This window comes from Mugil cephalus, chromosome 12, assembly GCF_022458985.1.
Source record: "Mugil cephalus isolate CIBA_MC_2020 chromosome 12, CIBA_Mcephalus_1.1, whole genome shotgun sequence".
Taxonomy (NCBI): Eukaryota; Metazoa; Chordata; class Actinopteri; order Mugiliformes; family Mugilidae; genus Mugil; species Mugil cephalus.
The window spans coordinates 9,796,572-9,812,341 of NC_061781.1; the positions used below are offsets into that span (position 1 = coordinate 9,796,572).

A 15,770-nucleotide genomic window follows, 5' to 3' on the forward strand; every position below is an offset into this window, starting at 1 on the left:
CTAACACCTCTCTTCATATGTTCTCCCATTCAGCAGATTGTCGGAGGTTTACAACACCACAAACTGATGTAAAATTGCTTTCATCAAGCCAGTCTGTTCTGATTGAGGTGTTTTTTGTAATCAATGGCCTTCTTACTCTGACTGGTCTGTTATGTGATTATTTGTTTCATATTTCTGCCCATGTCAATGCAGAATTGGTCTCTTTTTGTACCTCACCTGGAATTAATTTTTGATAAAACTCTGAGACCATTGTGTGTGTGTGTGTGTGTGTATCTGGAACCATCTGGAAACGTAACACTTATAATGCTCCTGTGTGACTCAGTGGATAACAGTCACACACTGTGCAGACGGTAAGTTCAGGTGGATCATGATTAAACAGTTGTCGGTGTAGCTCTTATGCTGCTGATCTAATGCACAGCAAAGAACTGCTCTTGCTCACATTATTAATTGCGGTATTTGACAGGCTTTTGTAACACAGAGCTCTGTACATTACATACACTTGAACACACTCTGGACCAAGAGTTTGAGTCTCACTTTTATTTGCAAAATATTCACATTGAAAAGTAATAGGCATTGTTGTGGCACTGGCTTCACGGAGGCTCACAGCACAAACAAACACACTGTTTTTTTCGTCAGTGCACATGCATCATGCTAGATTCGAAGCCCTTACAATAATCACAGTTCTTTATGCTGCGACTCAGCCTGACATTTGTCCATCTGAAACAATCTTAGTGAGCAGTGGTTTCCCCTTCAGGCTCCACAGAGGCTAATAAACTAAACACGAGCTATTAAACCAACTAAACACTGCACACATGGTGTATAGCGACACACGCGCACACACGCGCACGCACGCACGCACACGCACCCACACACACACACACTGGAGTAAAAGCTGAATGGCACAACAGTGCACATGACGGCTGGTTTTGAAGGCTTGTGCAGCCGTTGACGGAGCAACAGAAGCAGTCCTTGTGCAGAAACAAATCCACTGATAAAGCTGTTGATGTGCAGAATCTCAGTTTAAACCCGCTTCTCTTCACTGTTTCATCCACATTACTGACACTTTTACGTGATGCCTAATCAGATACCTAGTCGATTTAGATATCGTAATTGATCTCGGTCACTGGAATTATATATAAATACTAGTTTACAGAGAAGTGCAAATGTTGATTCCATTCTGCTGCTCCCAAAACCTGATATATATCTTGCGTCTGCCGCCACGAGTGCTCATTAAAGATAAAAACACTGTCCCGTTTGACGGTTCAACCCACCGTTTCTCCCTCCTCTACCAAATAACACATTACAGCTCAGCACGTCTTATAAGAACTCAAACTGACGCTTTACATTAGCGGAGTGGAGGCACTACACTCTTCCCTCTCTATCTCCCCCTCTGTTTCCACTCTCTCCTACTTGACAAAATGCAGGGCCTCGGCCACCACCACGGAGCCTTTGCTGCTGTCGAGGCTGGTGACCAGCTTGAAGCCCGATCTCAGCGCCAGCATCACTGTTTCTAGTTTCAGACAGTCCAGCGTGCACAGGAATGTGCTGTCCTCCTTCAGGACGAGCCGCGAGCCGGGCTCCGACTTGATGAAGTGCCGAAACTGGATCACGTTGGACGAGACCACGAACTCCTCCGGGAAGCCGTCCAGGCGGCTCTTGGAGATCTGCACCAGCCGCGCTTTGACCTTTTCGATGAAGGCGGGGTCGCTGCAGTACACCTTGAGGCCCTGTGACCTCTCGTGGCTGTCCGTCACCTCCAAAAAAGCGGGCTCCCGCTGGGCCGCCCTTTGGCTCTCCCACTCGACCACGGCCTCCACTAGTTCACTCAGGCGGTAAAAGTCGGCCTCCCGTCGCAGGAGCCCCGCCTCCCGGAAGTCGTCGGGCAGCTGGAGCTCCCCGGTCCGGAGGTAGTTGAGCACGTGGCGAAAAACTGGCCCGTCTCTGTCGATGAAGGGGTTGCCCATGGAGTCGGTGTGCTGGACCGCCTTTTTGCCGTTGGCCAGCTCTTCCAGAAAGGACCCCTGCTGCTTGGCAAGGGTGGTCCGGTGGGCGGTGTACAAGAAGCCCCCTACATTGAGGGTGATGGTGCCCGAGGAGGGCTTCTTGAAGCTCTTGCTGGGCTGCAGCAGGTCCGGGTTGATGTGCCTCAGTTCACTCTCCATCCTTCTGAGGTTCCATTCCATTCTCCAGTCGCCCTCTCCAGCCTCGACCCAGCCTCCTCAGAGCTGGTGTGCCCGCGCGTCTCTGTGCGGCACAAACTGAGTCCTTCTTCTTCTTCTTTCTTCTTCTTCTTCTTCTTTTGCTCTTTTGAATCTGTGCGGGTCTGCAGTGCAACTGAGCAAATGATAAGGTGTTGTCAGCTGTCGTATAGCGAGAGTGGACGTGTTTGAGAGTGTGTGATGGTGGATGAGTGAAGACTGTCTGACAGAGGAGCTACAGTGAACTGGGAGCTGAAAACAGACGGAGTCTCGGTGCCGCTCGTGTCCCTCCTCCCTCTCTCGCTCTCTCTTGCTCTCTGTTTGACTCGAGCTCTCTCTCTCTTTAAGAGTGGGTGGGCAGACAGCGTCACACACGGGGAGGAGAGAGAGAGAGGGAATATGAGCAAACAACAGAAGAGTCCGGACTCCAGGAGCTCCTTCTTTCTTTTTCTCTGTCCCTAATTATCTTGGACACAAAGGTGCAAATCTGAGCACTGGCAATTAGTCCACACACACACACACACACACCCTCGTCTCACCAGATGGAGGGGGGGAGGGTTGCTTCCATAATTTCTGTGGTGTGAAATTGTCTCAGCTTGTGAGAGTCTGAATATGAAACTCCTTTTGCAGCCAAATCCATCTGTTTATCACACAGCCCTTCATGTGAACTGGAATCTGTTTGAAAAAGACTAAGATTTAATTTTGGGAAGGTCTGACGTGTTTTGTTTTTTTTTGTTTTTTTTTGTAATTTTTCTCATCTGGTTGTGACAGGGAGAAGTGGGCTGCGAGCCTTACTCATGTAAATGAAAGCCATGCGAATGCTTTTATGTAAATATCGTCTTTTCTCCTGTTCATGAAAGCAGTTCTGTCTTAAACGTTGCCTGTGCTGCGAAGGAAATGGACCAGTCACGGTCGAAGGTGGTCTGGTCACGTAGAACAGGGTTTCCATCCCCCTGTTAAGGGAAGTACAGTAGACTGACCATTTGGTACAAACAGCTCACACCACCGCTGCGAGTGTGTGTGCGTGCGTATTTGTACGTTTCACGGGACCGTGCGCAAACGTGCAAAAATGACAGTCAAACATTAGATATCAAACATGAGCAGATTCACAGAGAGTCTGGCAGGGCTGTGCGTGTTGGGGAAATGTTTTTGGTTTCTGACTGGGTTCAGTGATAACAACATAAAAATGTCTGTACTGCGCAGACGATTAGCCTGGTGCCGCGTGCTCACATTTTGACTCTCAGCGGCTCAGTGGCCGCATTTGATCTGAAATCTGGAGAATTAAACGTCTCTGTATTGGATGTGTTTGGTGCGTATTAGCTGCCAGAGGACGCCTTTTGTCCATCGACGTTGCGTTCGGTCATTAGAGGCTAAAAATCCATGTGTGTTGAATACATTGTGCTGCTGCTTCAGCCGCCACATAGTGAGTTAAAGATTTTTTAAAGCATCAATCCATTTTAAAAGCCCCCCTTCATTTCCATTTCTTTCTTCAACCCTAGATCATGCTGGTCTCTCCCAAGTGTACATTTCACATTTCTCTTTCTATTAGTTACTCTCTTTTGGGAAATAATTAAATCAGACAGGAAAAGTGTGCCCCTGTGTTAAAATCTGTGGTCATTAACTTATTATTTCTCATAAACACTGTAGCCTGCACACTAAATTGATGCTCATGCTCGATCCAGACCCCGACAGCTATTCGTCTGCAGAATTATTTCAGTGCAGATGGTTTGTTACCTACTTTAAATGTGCTTTTTCACCAGAGAGCCAATGCCACTCTATTTGCATAATTTATCAACACTCGCACAGGAGTCTGGCAATGAAAAAATACCTGGATTGTGGCTGTATTTGTTTCTGCTGGGCAACAGAGATGGCTGGCACGCTTTGCAAGGATGTTCATATCTGAGACTGCTCAGTGACAAAATGTTGTTTGTTAAAGTATCTCAGCCCATTTTCTTATGAACTCATCAGGGCCAAGCTGCCATGCAATAAATATCAACGACTTGCTGTGGGACATTTGAATGTCTTGTTTTGTCTGATCAGACCCCAATGATATTCAGTTTATTTGAGTCTGTGTAAAGAGTCAAGTTATGGCAACTCTTCATTTCAGCTCTAAATGTATTTGATCACATTATTGTTAGTCAGGACTGTGGGACTCTAAGGTCTCTGCCTTGTTCCATTTGGTGGTGTTTGTTTGCACTAAGCATCAATTGTAGGTCTGTTTTTAAGCTTAATCCCAGAGACCCAGATGATGCGATGATGCAAGTCATTTTATAATGGTGTTTAAATTTCATTTAGCCAGAGACACCATACTGTATGTAGGAATAGCTCTATTCTCTTGTAAGAAAACAATACACATACCCAATGCATTTGGCAGAAAATTGATTTTATTTTTTCAAAGTTTGTCAAGTAGGCGGAAAAGTGAAGATTTTTCTGCCTCTGTGTTCGCAACTGCCATGGCCGCAGGGACTATGTTTTCTGGTTGTTTGCCCGGCTGCATATATATATAATATGATGTACGTACTTGTACTGTCCTCATGAACGCAATATTGTAGGAATGTCTTAAGGGAATTTCTTCAAATTAGGAACAAACGTTTTCTTGGACTCAAGGATGAACAATTTGTTGTTTTGGCCATAACTCAACACATCACACACTAATCATCACGAAAAACAAAATTTAAGTGTGACAGACGTGGCATCCTGTACAATTATACTGAGATCATCACAAGCTCAGTCACCAAGAGGCGATTAATAATATCCTTGTATTTAATTTTGAGTTTTGCTGTTGCTTTCTAAACCACCACTTGTCATATTCTGATTATGACAACATTTTATGACAGAAATGTGTATTACAATACATGTTTTTATATACAAAAGGTCAAAGGTTAACTTTCGCTGTGACATTATAATGTTCTGCAAAAACACAAAGCATTTATTCTAGTCACTTTTCTCTAATAAACTCAAATTTCACTTTCACTTCACCACTAAATGTTCATGTCTGTCGGCTTGTATTTACACAACAACATGAGACATTCCGCTTGAACGATAATTGCCGCGTCTCTCTTTCATCTCACTAACTAGATAGACTAAATGGAAATAAATGAATTGCTTATTCACCTCAAACCAAAAAGAGAGCAACAGGTGTAGCTCCGCTGATGCGACAGGTGATCAACGGCCTCGAGCTCAGAGCTGAAGCTGAAGATTCGTTCTAACTGGAACACTTCATCCAACGTGTGACTGCTGTGATAATTGATGTGGGTGACTGAGATGCAGCCTTTCCTTGCTTCCCTGTGTGTGTTTATCTGGGAGAAGATCCCAGAGTGGTGGGCGGCACAGTGGGGTGGAGGTTAGTACTGATGCCTCACAGTAAGAACGCTCCGAGTTCAAGTCCAGGCCGACTGAAGCCTTTCTAGGTGGAGTATTGCATGTTCTGCCTGTGTCTGCGTGGGTTTTCTCTGGATCCTCCGGCTTCCTCCCACCATCCAAAGATGTGCTCGTTATGTTCATTAGATTCTAAATTGACTGTAGGTGTGAGTGTGAATGGTTGTCTGTCTCCTCTCTGTATTAGTCCTGAGATAGACTGGAGATCTGTCCAGGGTGTACTCACCTCTCGCCCAACGACGTGACACTCTAGAGGACAAGCACTTACGGAAGACGAGAATGAGAAGATCCCAGAGTGACAGCTGCGTGTGCCTCTGCTGCAATTTTCCCTCATCATTTTGTATCATCATTAACAGCGCTCAAACGAGAACGAGATGCAGAGGTTTGACCTGGTTTCTGCCTCCTCATCGTTAAACTGTCTCGTTGAGGACAATGGTTCTCTGCAAAGTCAGCGAGAATCTGTTTGTCCCGGCTGTAGACACCTCTTTATCAAATCGACAGCTTCGGACGTTCGAATTCAATTTTCCAAAATGCTGCCAGCAAGGATTCTCGTTCCCTTTTAAAGGTGGTGAATTATTCATAGAGCAGCTCTAAGAGCTTGTGGTGTAACATGGAGCCACTGACTGCTGTGAAGCTGGCATGGCAACCACTTAAAATAGGGTCGCGAATGAGCTCAGAGCTGTCAATCCCTTGCTTTATTCATCACGGAGGCCTGTCTGCTGTACAGGGTACTGTATGTGTCAGGGTAAACTGATCATCTATTAGCATTTTATTATTAAATATTGCTCTGGGTTTTAGTAGAATGCGCTGTTATATGGACCTCTGACTTAAATCCTAAACTTTGTGTTTAGTGCTAATTAGCAGATGTTAGCAAGCTAACTCTGACAAACAACCTGTTAAACATCAGCTTGTTATTAGCGTGTCCTCTGGGCCCAAGTACAATCACACAGATCTGCTTTTACTTTTGACTAATCTTTTAAAACTAAAATGAAATCAATTCAAAGATAGATTTTCTTTGTGGTTTAACCTGTGGTTTAACACATTACAACTTAAAAAATCATATTGGACAAATTACACAGTGACAAATACATTATGTAATACACAGCCGAAGCGCAAATGTTAAACCATTTAACTGTAGAATTAAAATATGCAGATTTTTAAGGTGAGATATAGACTCACACCACCACCATCCAGTACTAGTTCAAGTGCCCACCAGTTCTCTCTGTATTCTTAGCACTTCAAAGCTCATTTGCTGCATATGGATGTCACTAATCCACGTTGAAATCAAAACGAGTGGGTTGAATACACTAACAAATGTAGGAAAATCACTTCAAAGTTAACGAATGGAATCATTAAATTTCCTTAATGAAGAAGCCTCTGGGCTTGGCAGAGCTGAGCTCTAATGGAAAATTATATTTGGAGATCCAATCAGTGGCTTTGCCCCTGCCCCCCACCCACATTGATTCCTTGTTGTCATTATGTGTAGTGAAGGCAGGCCTCTGTTACAACTCTGTGTGGGTGTGAAGAAAAAAGGAAAAAGAGCATATAGGCAGTTTTTACCTTTTCTCTGCTGCCACAGGCAGAAAAACTGATGATGTCTAAAGGCCTGGTAGATTAAATTCTGTCCTAAACTGACACAGAAAAGCAAACTTTAGAGAAAAAATGTGCAGCCATGTATGCATTAAAGGTCACTAAACTGGACGCACAAGCAAGATTTCCATTCCCACAGTTATTCACACACACCCCCTATTTGCATATCAATACATGGGTCCGAATTAGTGCAGTTGCACCATTGTTACTGTTCTCCACCAAGGCTAAAGCAGCGGTCGCTATGTGCTCAGCAGAGGCTGTTTATAGCACCTGTATCATTAACTCATCACATGTCAACCATCATCAGAAGGGTAATGATATGTCCATTACTGAGACTTCAAACTAAATGATAGCAAGTTCATGGGAACTATGAAACTGGTAATGATGAGCTCTGAATTGCACAGAGAAATCTTGGATGCAGACATAGAGACATGAACCAAAAACTAATCAAATGGGAGAATCACATCTTTCAGCAGGATAATGATCCAAAGCTCAGCAGCCGCCTGGTGAAAGAATCTTTCCTCTGGGAGAAATCAGAGTCTAGGAATGACCCTCCCAGAGCAAAAAAATCAAAGAGCAGCAAAAACACTGTTAATTCGTCTCTGCTTTAATTTGAATGAAGTGAAAGTTTTGCTGTCTAAAAGAGACATAAGGCCACAGCTATACACCAAGCAGACCTTGTCAAGCAGTTTAGGGACTGTAAACATACCACAAAACCGTCATCTTTAGGGAAAACACTAATTCTTTTCTCTATTTGAATTGTATATCAATTATCATTTAAAACGTAACCTAACTTCTTGGTGTGGAGTGTTTTGCTTGACTGGTGTGATGTCTCTCTTTAAAATAAATGCCATTTGCTTTGACATTTAGTTATCTAATGGAATGGCATTCATGCATTTTTAAGTGCTGTGTTCAGATTATTTTGGGGATACTGGAAAGTCTTGTACATACCGATATTGTACATATTCATAATCTCATTGGTAAGACATATCTACACCGTGCATTTAATTAACTGCTGCTCAAGTGCAGCATGTGATGCATTTCAGCTTTCAGTCAAAAGTCTTTTAAAGATAGGTTTTTATCCTGTGCTATTCATCAGTGATCCAGAATTAAATGTCACACTAGTGGCACTATACCAGCCAAGCCTCTCTCTGGTTGCACAGCTTCTATTTTCTTGTATAACAACTCAAGGAGTAAATAGGCCTGTTCAAGAAAATCTTGAATGACTGAAATCATACTTAGTGTTTAACAAATCAGTCTGTTTTGGCAGAAACTAAATTTGCTTATTATGCAATCATCCATTTTCATCCTATTATCTAAGCTTGGATTGCGGTGGCAGCAGGTTACACAAGGAATCTGAGACATCTGCCTTCACAGCAACACACTCCAGTTCTTCTTTAGGGAGGAAGTTCCCAAGGAGTTTCCGGGCTGGTCTGGATATGTGATCCTCTGAGCTCGCCATACCTGGTAAACCTCCAAAAGGAGGGTCTCTGAAGGTGTTTTCACCAGATGCACAAATCAACTCGACTGGCACCTTTAAACACGCCTGACCTCCCTTACCTACGGTCAGAAACTTTGGGTAGTGACTGAAAGAATGTTTTTATTCCACCTTTATTTAACTAGATAAGGCTCATTCAGTGTATTTACATGCATGTGAAAAAAAACGAATTATTACCTTAATCGGACTATAAAAGGAGAACTTAAGTGAATGTAAACACGTTACTCCAATTAAAATCTCGGAGTTCTCATTATCCGATTGAGACACCCAGATAATGCGATTGAAATTGGAGTCTCCAATCGGATAATGCGTGTGCACATGCTCCACAACCACTGTGCTGGCGTGTGACCCCGGAACAAAACCATCCAAGGAAGTCGATCGAAGAAGAAGAGAAACGGAGCCGCAAGAAGAACCGTCTGAGGAGTAGCGCGGATCTTACCTGCATCAGAAGTAGCGCGAACATTACGTACGAGATTAAAAAATGTATAATAAACAAGAGTCGTTCATGCGGACCTGCATTTCAAACAATGCAGGTCCGCATGAACGACTCTTGTTTATTGTATCGCGTAATAGATCAACTGTGAATCGGGCCATATTAACACGGTACTATCCCGCTGAAAAGACACGTATCGCCACCTACTGTGGAGGAGGAGAACAGTTATTGGATTTTCTTGGGCTGCATGTAAACTGGGACAAGGACTGTAGTCAGAAAGTTGAATTTTGAGCATAGGTCGATTAAGCTCTGCATGTAAACGCACTGATGGAGATCAAGGCCTGGCCAAGAAAGGCAACAGCACACGTCCACAGATAACACACAAATAACAACAATCGTGAAATAAACATTAAAACAAATTGCTGCTCTAAATCATTCTGTCTCATACCTGGTAGTATTAGTAGCCTATATACGTTTTTTTAAGAAACTTATCTTTGCTGCTTATTCAGTCATTTTAACCATTTAATTTGATTTAAATGATGAAAACATGCTGACGTTTGACTACACATTGTAGCGATGCAGAGTGCTTAACTGAGAGATACAAACATTTGTATGACTTGTGTTCGGTGAAATTTCAGGGGGAAGTCTCAGTCGCCATTGTTGAAAGTGAAGCAGGAAGTCCAAACAAAAATAAACCCGACTAGCAAAAAAGACACAGTGCTGACTAGTGGTTGGGTGGTGTTGCTACAGAGTGAGCCAGACTAACGAGCACACAAGTATAAATCACTCACACCGGCATAGGTTACGCGTGAATGTTATGCCGTCAAGATCCCACAGGACTTTAAAAGAGCATTAAAGGTGCTTTAAAGCCAAAACCTCCTCAGTTAACCTTATTTATAAGGTTTATTTTTTCATGATCCAAAACTATCAATTTGAAAATTGTGGAGATGGAGAAGCAGCTGGAAATGCTAAAGCAGAAACATGGTGCTATCAAACGGATCAATCTCAGCTCTTGTGCTTCTGGGGAGGTGCACGATAAGGCACTAGATTCATCACACGGGGGGTAGGGTTCTGCTTTGTCACCGTAGCCTCTGTGTCAACTTAATGCAGAAGTATAAACTGCCTATTACACAAACAATGACAGACCACCAGTCTCTGTTTTTGAGCTGTGATATGAAAAGTTACACTTGACCTTTAGGTCGTCCATTTTAACAAAATGGACGGTGTTTGTTGTACATCCACTGTCCTGCCATTACTTAACACCCTATTAGCAGTAAATGCAACCAGAAAAGAAGCCCTTGAATGTATGTAGTTCTCTGTGAGGTAGTTGATCCCAGAAAGCCCCCAGAAAATACAAAAACCATTTAAAAGTTTAAAAGATGTAAATGTAGTTTAAACAGTTTGCAAGTAAACGTCTATAACCACTGACATATCACCGTTACAATCCTCAGGCTTACAACCATGGACCTGTATTATGTATTTTCTCACCTTACTTAAAGTAAAGCAAATGCATTCTGAATTAACAGTCCTGCGTTAATTTCCCCTTCACGACTGCTACAAGTTTCACTGAATGAAACACTACAGTGGTTCACTTATTTTGCCAAACCCACCTATTAAAATGGGACTGTCAAAATACTGGGAACATTTGTTGGTACAGCACACGACAATTTAGTAGTCCTACACGAAACAAAGTTGAAACAGCGCTCTCACATCTGTCACCCAATGAACTTCATAAATAGTCTTTTATTCGTGCGAAGTGATGTTTTTTTTTGTGCGTGTGTGTGCATACACATCATCAGTACACCTGTTCCAAAACTGCTCCCGAGAAAGTGACAATTGGCATTACCCAGGAAGAGATCACTATCAGACTTCAATAACAACTCAGTCGAAGTCAGAGGCGACAGTGCTGTTTTAGAAAACCTTATAAAAAGATGTACACCAACAGCCCCAGGCACACTGTTGCAGCTGTTTACCGCTTGTGTTTGCATGAAAAAAAACAGTCTCTTAATAGAAGCTGAATGAAGCTTAATACCACTAAACCATGAAGAGAGGAAAGGAAGAGCTGTTAGGCAGCGATAGTTTCCGAATACTGCTGGAGGCTGATGACGTATTTATATACAGTATACACGGCGTATACTGCGTGTTCGTAGCTGAAACATGTATGAGGACCGGTGGTGGGAGACCGTGATGGTGGATGGGGGCCTAGTGGGCGGTGAGCTGTTTGTTGTGTTTAACATTAGGAAGGTCAGAGCTTTGAGGAAAGGGCCTCGAAGCAGATGGAGGTAAGAGATGGAGCGTGAGGGGGTGGACGAGTAACCTCCTCACCCTCGCATTAGTCGCTCTCTGCCTCTGCTGTCTTCACTCAGCCATTTTTCACTTCTATGCTCTTAAAAAATTAGCTAAATGTATTGGCTTTAAATGTATTAACGTGTCTTAAATGCCTTTACACTGATTTATTTCTTTTAATCAAATATAGAATATTAACACTGCAGCCGTGAGTCACAAATGAGCTGGTATGTGCATTCTTCTATATTTGGATCTCTCTTTAATCAGCTGTCTCACTTACTTTGATCGTTGCTTTTATTATTACTATTTATTGTTACTATTTCACATTAAGTTTTACAGAGGAAATGTACCATAACCCTGGGCAATACCCCTGTGTGCTGTTAGCACTACTGTTGTAAGATGAAATGATTTTAGTCTTGAAAATATTTGACATAAAAATTCATCATCTACACTGAGCCTTTGATTTATTCCCACTGGAGCTCCTTTGGTGAAATTTTAGTTTGATCGCAGCTATTGGGCAACTTTAAGAAGTAACTATGACAGAATAAAATGTGGAATGTGGATTCTGGATATGACCTGCGGCAAACGAGTCACCATTAGGCTGCAGGTCTTCTCTCGTCGCTGCTGTCTTTTGTGTTGGGTGTATATTTGCTGGAGCTAAAGCTCTGAAACATAAAAATGTATTTCAATAGACCTATATGATACAAAAGGCCTCCTACTGATGTCATTCCATATTGAAAGAGGCGTGGGTGAATGAGTGAGTTAAAAGCAGGGGGCACTTTACCAGAAACCTATTGTTTGCTTCAATACAAATATCCTGTTGAAGTGCGGGATTGTTGGAAACAATGAGGAATGGAAACGCAAAAAAAGATGGCGAAACCAAGGCGAAATAAAAAGTGGAATAAAAGCAGCTTCAATTATATGTTAAAAGAATAAAGGGGGGAATCTCAACGACCACTGAGCTGCTACACAGCTGCATTCAATGGGTTCAAATGTTGAAATGACGCATGGAGCCACAAATGTATTTATTATTATACTTATGATATTATACATTATTATACTCAAACAGCTTATATTGCATCTGTTGACAGATGTTTTGAGTCATTTTCTGCAAAAATGTAGAAACTTCTGAAGGTCACTTCAAAAAATAACCCTCCGTGACAGCAGGTGGCAGTAGTCTGTATATGTTGACTTAAGTCCTGCGTTCAAGTCCAGAAAGTAGAGGGCCCAGTGAAACCGTGTATGAACCTTAGTTTTCACTATCCGGCTTGACCCCCTTGTGCAACAGTAACCCCCAACTAAACGTTTCTGGTAAGTGTTGGTCAGTTATATAGAATGGTTTGGAGGAATTTTAGCTCGTTCCTCAGTACAAATATTGGTGGGTTTTTAACATAAATTGTTTGCTTTCCAACATTTCATCTTGGAACCATCATTTAGGTCAAGATGGCGGGGTTGCACAGAACGTAGTGTAACGTCCCATTTTACATTATAAGACCTGGTCTTGAACAGAAAACAGCTGTTGCTTCTTATAGTGAATCATCCTTCATCTATATTCAGGATAGTAGTATGTGTCCACACTAGCTTTCTGTTGCTTTGACATTATTGGTTTTAAATTCAGACCTCTGTAATTTAGAGTATGACACAATGGGCAGGCAGAGAGCAAGTATGTGCGCTGCACAGTAATGCGGGGGAAGAGAGATTACGGCTAAAACAAAGAGTGAAGCGTGTATAGGCTGTTATCTCTCTGTCCATATGTAAAGGACATTAAACCACTTACTGCTTAGTGCAAAGGTTTGAGGCACTTGAAATGCTCAGATTCACTTTAAGTAGGGAGGCGTATGGTTGGTCCTGAATTCATTCTGCTCAATAAATGAATGGATATCAAACTACTCAGTCAAATGAAACAAGTCTTTTTCTTGTCACACCAGATAAGGAATAGTCGTAGATTTGTTTCGGATGTAATCATATCCTACTCTGAGGCTCATTGCGTTGCTGGTACCTTGTTGACATGATTTCATTGGTGCAGCTGAATTTCTATATGTGTAAGGGGCAATAAAGTCTTGAATGATAAATGGGTAGGAGAATTAGGATATTAAATGCTTGCTGAAGGTGCAGACCACAACACTGAGATGGCACTTTCATAGTGAAGGCAGTGAGCAGGAGTCTACCGCTTATTTGAAGTGTTCCTCCCACACACAGAAGCCTTGAGCTACACTAGCTGTGGTCAGTTCTCATCCCGTACTCATCCTCTCTATCTACACAGCCTCTGTCTAAACAGACATTTCATTTATACAGTGTCTTGCTGGAACCTGGAAAGAGGAAAGTGGAAGATTAATATGTCAGGAGGGGAAACAATATGCTTGTTCTTGACCCGCTCTTCTACAACGACTTCTATACACAACAACATTAATGCAGAAGAAGGATGCTCGGCAGGACTGTGCATGTGTGCACACATGTTGCTCGTGTGTGGGTGTGTTTTCAGATGCGTCGCTCCCTGCGCTGGCACTCACCAGCCAATAATTGCACATAATTGCATCCATTTGTGGAAAAGACAAAGATGAACATTAGTGAGATCTGGTGACACGCATCGCTAAGTGTTTGTGGCCTCTTTAAGATTGAGAACGGGCGGCCGCGGGCAACTGATCGAACGTTGTGTGACACGTGATGTCAGGTGGCGATGAGATGGTTACTATGGTGACCGCAGCAGTTGTACCTGCTTTTGTTCAGCTTTGGGTAACGCTGAACACAAACCGTACACATGACCTACCATTCTTCTGTCACAATGCTCTGTTATTGAAAATTATAAAAAATACTAAAAGAAAAACTGTGCCAAAGCTGTGCACATTATAAAGCAAAAGTATTTGCTAAAAACTACAGTGCCCAGCTATTTTAGAACTTAGGGAGTTTTTCATTAGGTGGAACAAATTGGCTTGAGGATGAGTATTTCAGGTCACATTTTGCTATACATGTGTAGATGTGTTTTCATCCAATTCTTATTTTATTTATTTGGTTTTTCTTTTTTTTTGGCATCCAATCTAAAAGAAGGTGTTTTCATCAATTCATTAATTGTTCCCTCCCCTTTGATCCTCTCACCATTCTGGCTACCTGTACAAGATAATACAGCACTACTGGAAACCTGTTCATTACTGAGTGATACGGTTTAGTGAACTGATGTGAAATCACCGTACGTGGGTGCAAAAAAAAAAAAAAAAAAAAAAAGCTAGAAAAAAAATGGTTTTGTGGTTTCTGGTTTCAACGTGTGAACCAAAACCTGTTGAATCAACTATGAGGTCCATGGGGTGTCCACGCGTCCCTGATTGGGAGCGAAGACCGGTCTGAGAGAGAGACGTTCAAATGACTGAAAACCTGCGTGTGACAGCACAGGAAGAAGAGCTCGTGCAGGTGGCAATTATGCTGTCTACCACCTTCAGTGTGAACATCCGACCTGGACCACACAGCGACAGGAGAAGGTGGCCTGGTCTCATGGATCACGTTTTCTATACACCATATAGATGCCTGCGTGCGTCGTTTCTCTGTGAAAGAAACGGCAGCGGGATGCACCATGAGAAGAAGGAAAGCCGTTGGAGGCAATCTGTTGCTCTTGGCAGTGTTCTCCTGTGAAACCCTGGCATTCCTGTGAATGGTACTTTACCACGAACCCAAACATTCTTGCAGATTACGGTCACCCCTTCATCACAGTGGCATTCCCTGTTGTCTGTGGCCTGTTTCCGCCATATTCAAAAACTGTTTAGGATGGTTTGTTTTCCTAGGTGTTGACTCGGCCTCCGATCAAACATCTATAGTATGTGCTGGACAGACATGCCCCGTCCGCTGAGGCCTCACTTTGAAACTTGTCCACGTCTCAAGAGATCAGAAGTGTTTTGGCACCACAAGTGGAATATACACATGTTTATGGGATGTATACAAGGGTTATCCGTGACATAAAGAACACCACCGTTAAATTAGCTTAAAAAACGTTATTCCAGTTTTAGTAATGCTACTAAAATATGCCTCCGTCTGTCTGGCATCCCGATCATAAATCATTAAATAGTGCGTTTACAAATACAACGAAGACCTAAATAATGAATGAATACAAAAACGCTTCGCTGCTCGGTGGAAATGACTCATGTGCATCCAGAGTCTGAGCAGTGAAGTACACACATTTAACTGTGCTCATATTTATACACAGTCTGCAAGGAGGTTAGTAGTGCGTGTGCAGATGATTTTAAAGAACCGGCGTGCAAACACGAATATTTTTTACGTTGTTTTGACATGTGGGAGTACATCAATAAAACTCTAACTGCCAGACAATACACCGCATCATCTATGGAAACACAGACCCGGGAATAAATGCTGCTACAAAGAGGCAGGAGCTCACTGACAGGTG

The 15,770-nt window shown here is 42.6% G+C and overlaps 2 protein-coding genes across 3 annotated transcripts in view; one reads left to right on the top strand and one right to left on the bottom strand.

Moving 5' to 3' along the window:
- LOC125017495 (general transcription factor IIF subunit 2-like) overlaps nucleotides 1-15,770 on the top strand; it is a 43,857-nt gene that overhangs the window by 18,294 nt on the left and 9,793 nt on the right. The window lies entirely within an intron of this gene.
- kctd4 (potassium channel tetramerization domain containing 4) lies at nucleotides 523-2,514 on the bottom strand. The gene has a single exon (XM_047600750.1). The coding sequence runs from the start codon at nucleotides 2,181-2,183 to the stop codon at nucleotides 1,407-1,409; it is 777 nt and encodes a 258-aa protein (XP_047456706.1). The 5' UTR covers nucleotides 2,184-2,514; the 3' UTR covers nucleotides 523-1,406.

Coding starts and splice junctions, on each gene's coding strand:
- kctd4 (XM_047600750.1), bottom strand. CDS start 2,183: ATGGAATGGAACCTCAGAAGGATGGAGAGTGAACTGAGGCACATCAAC.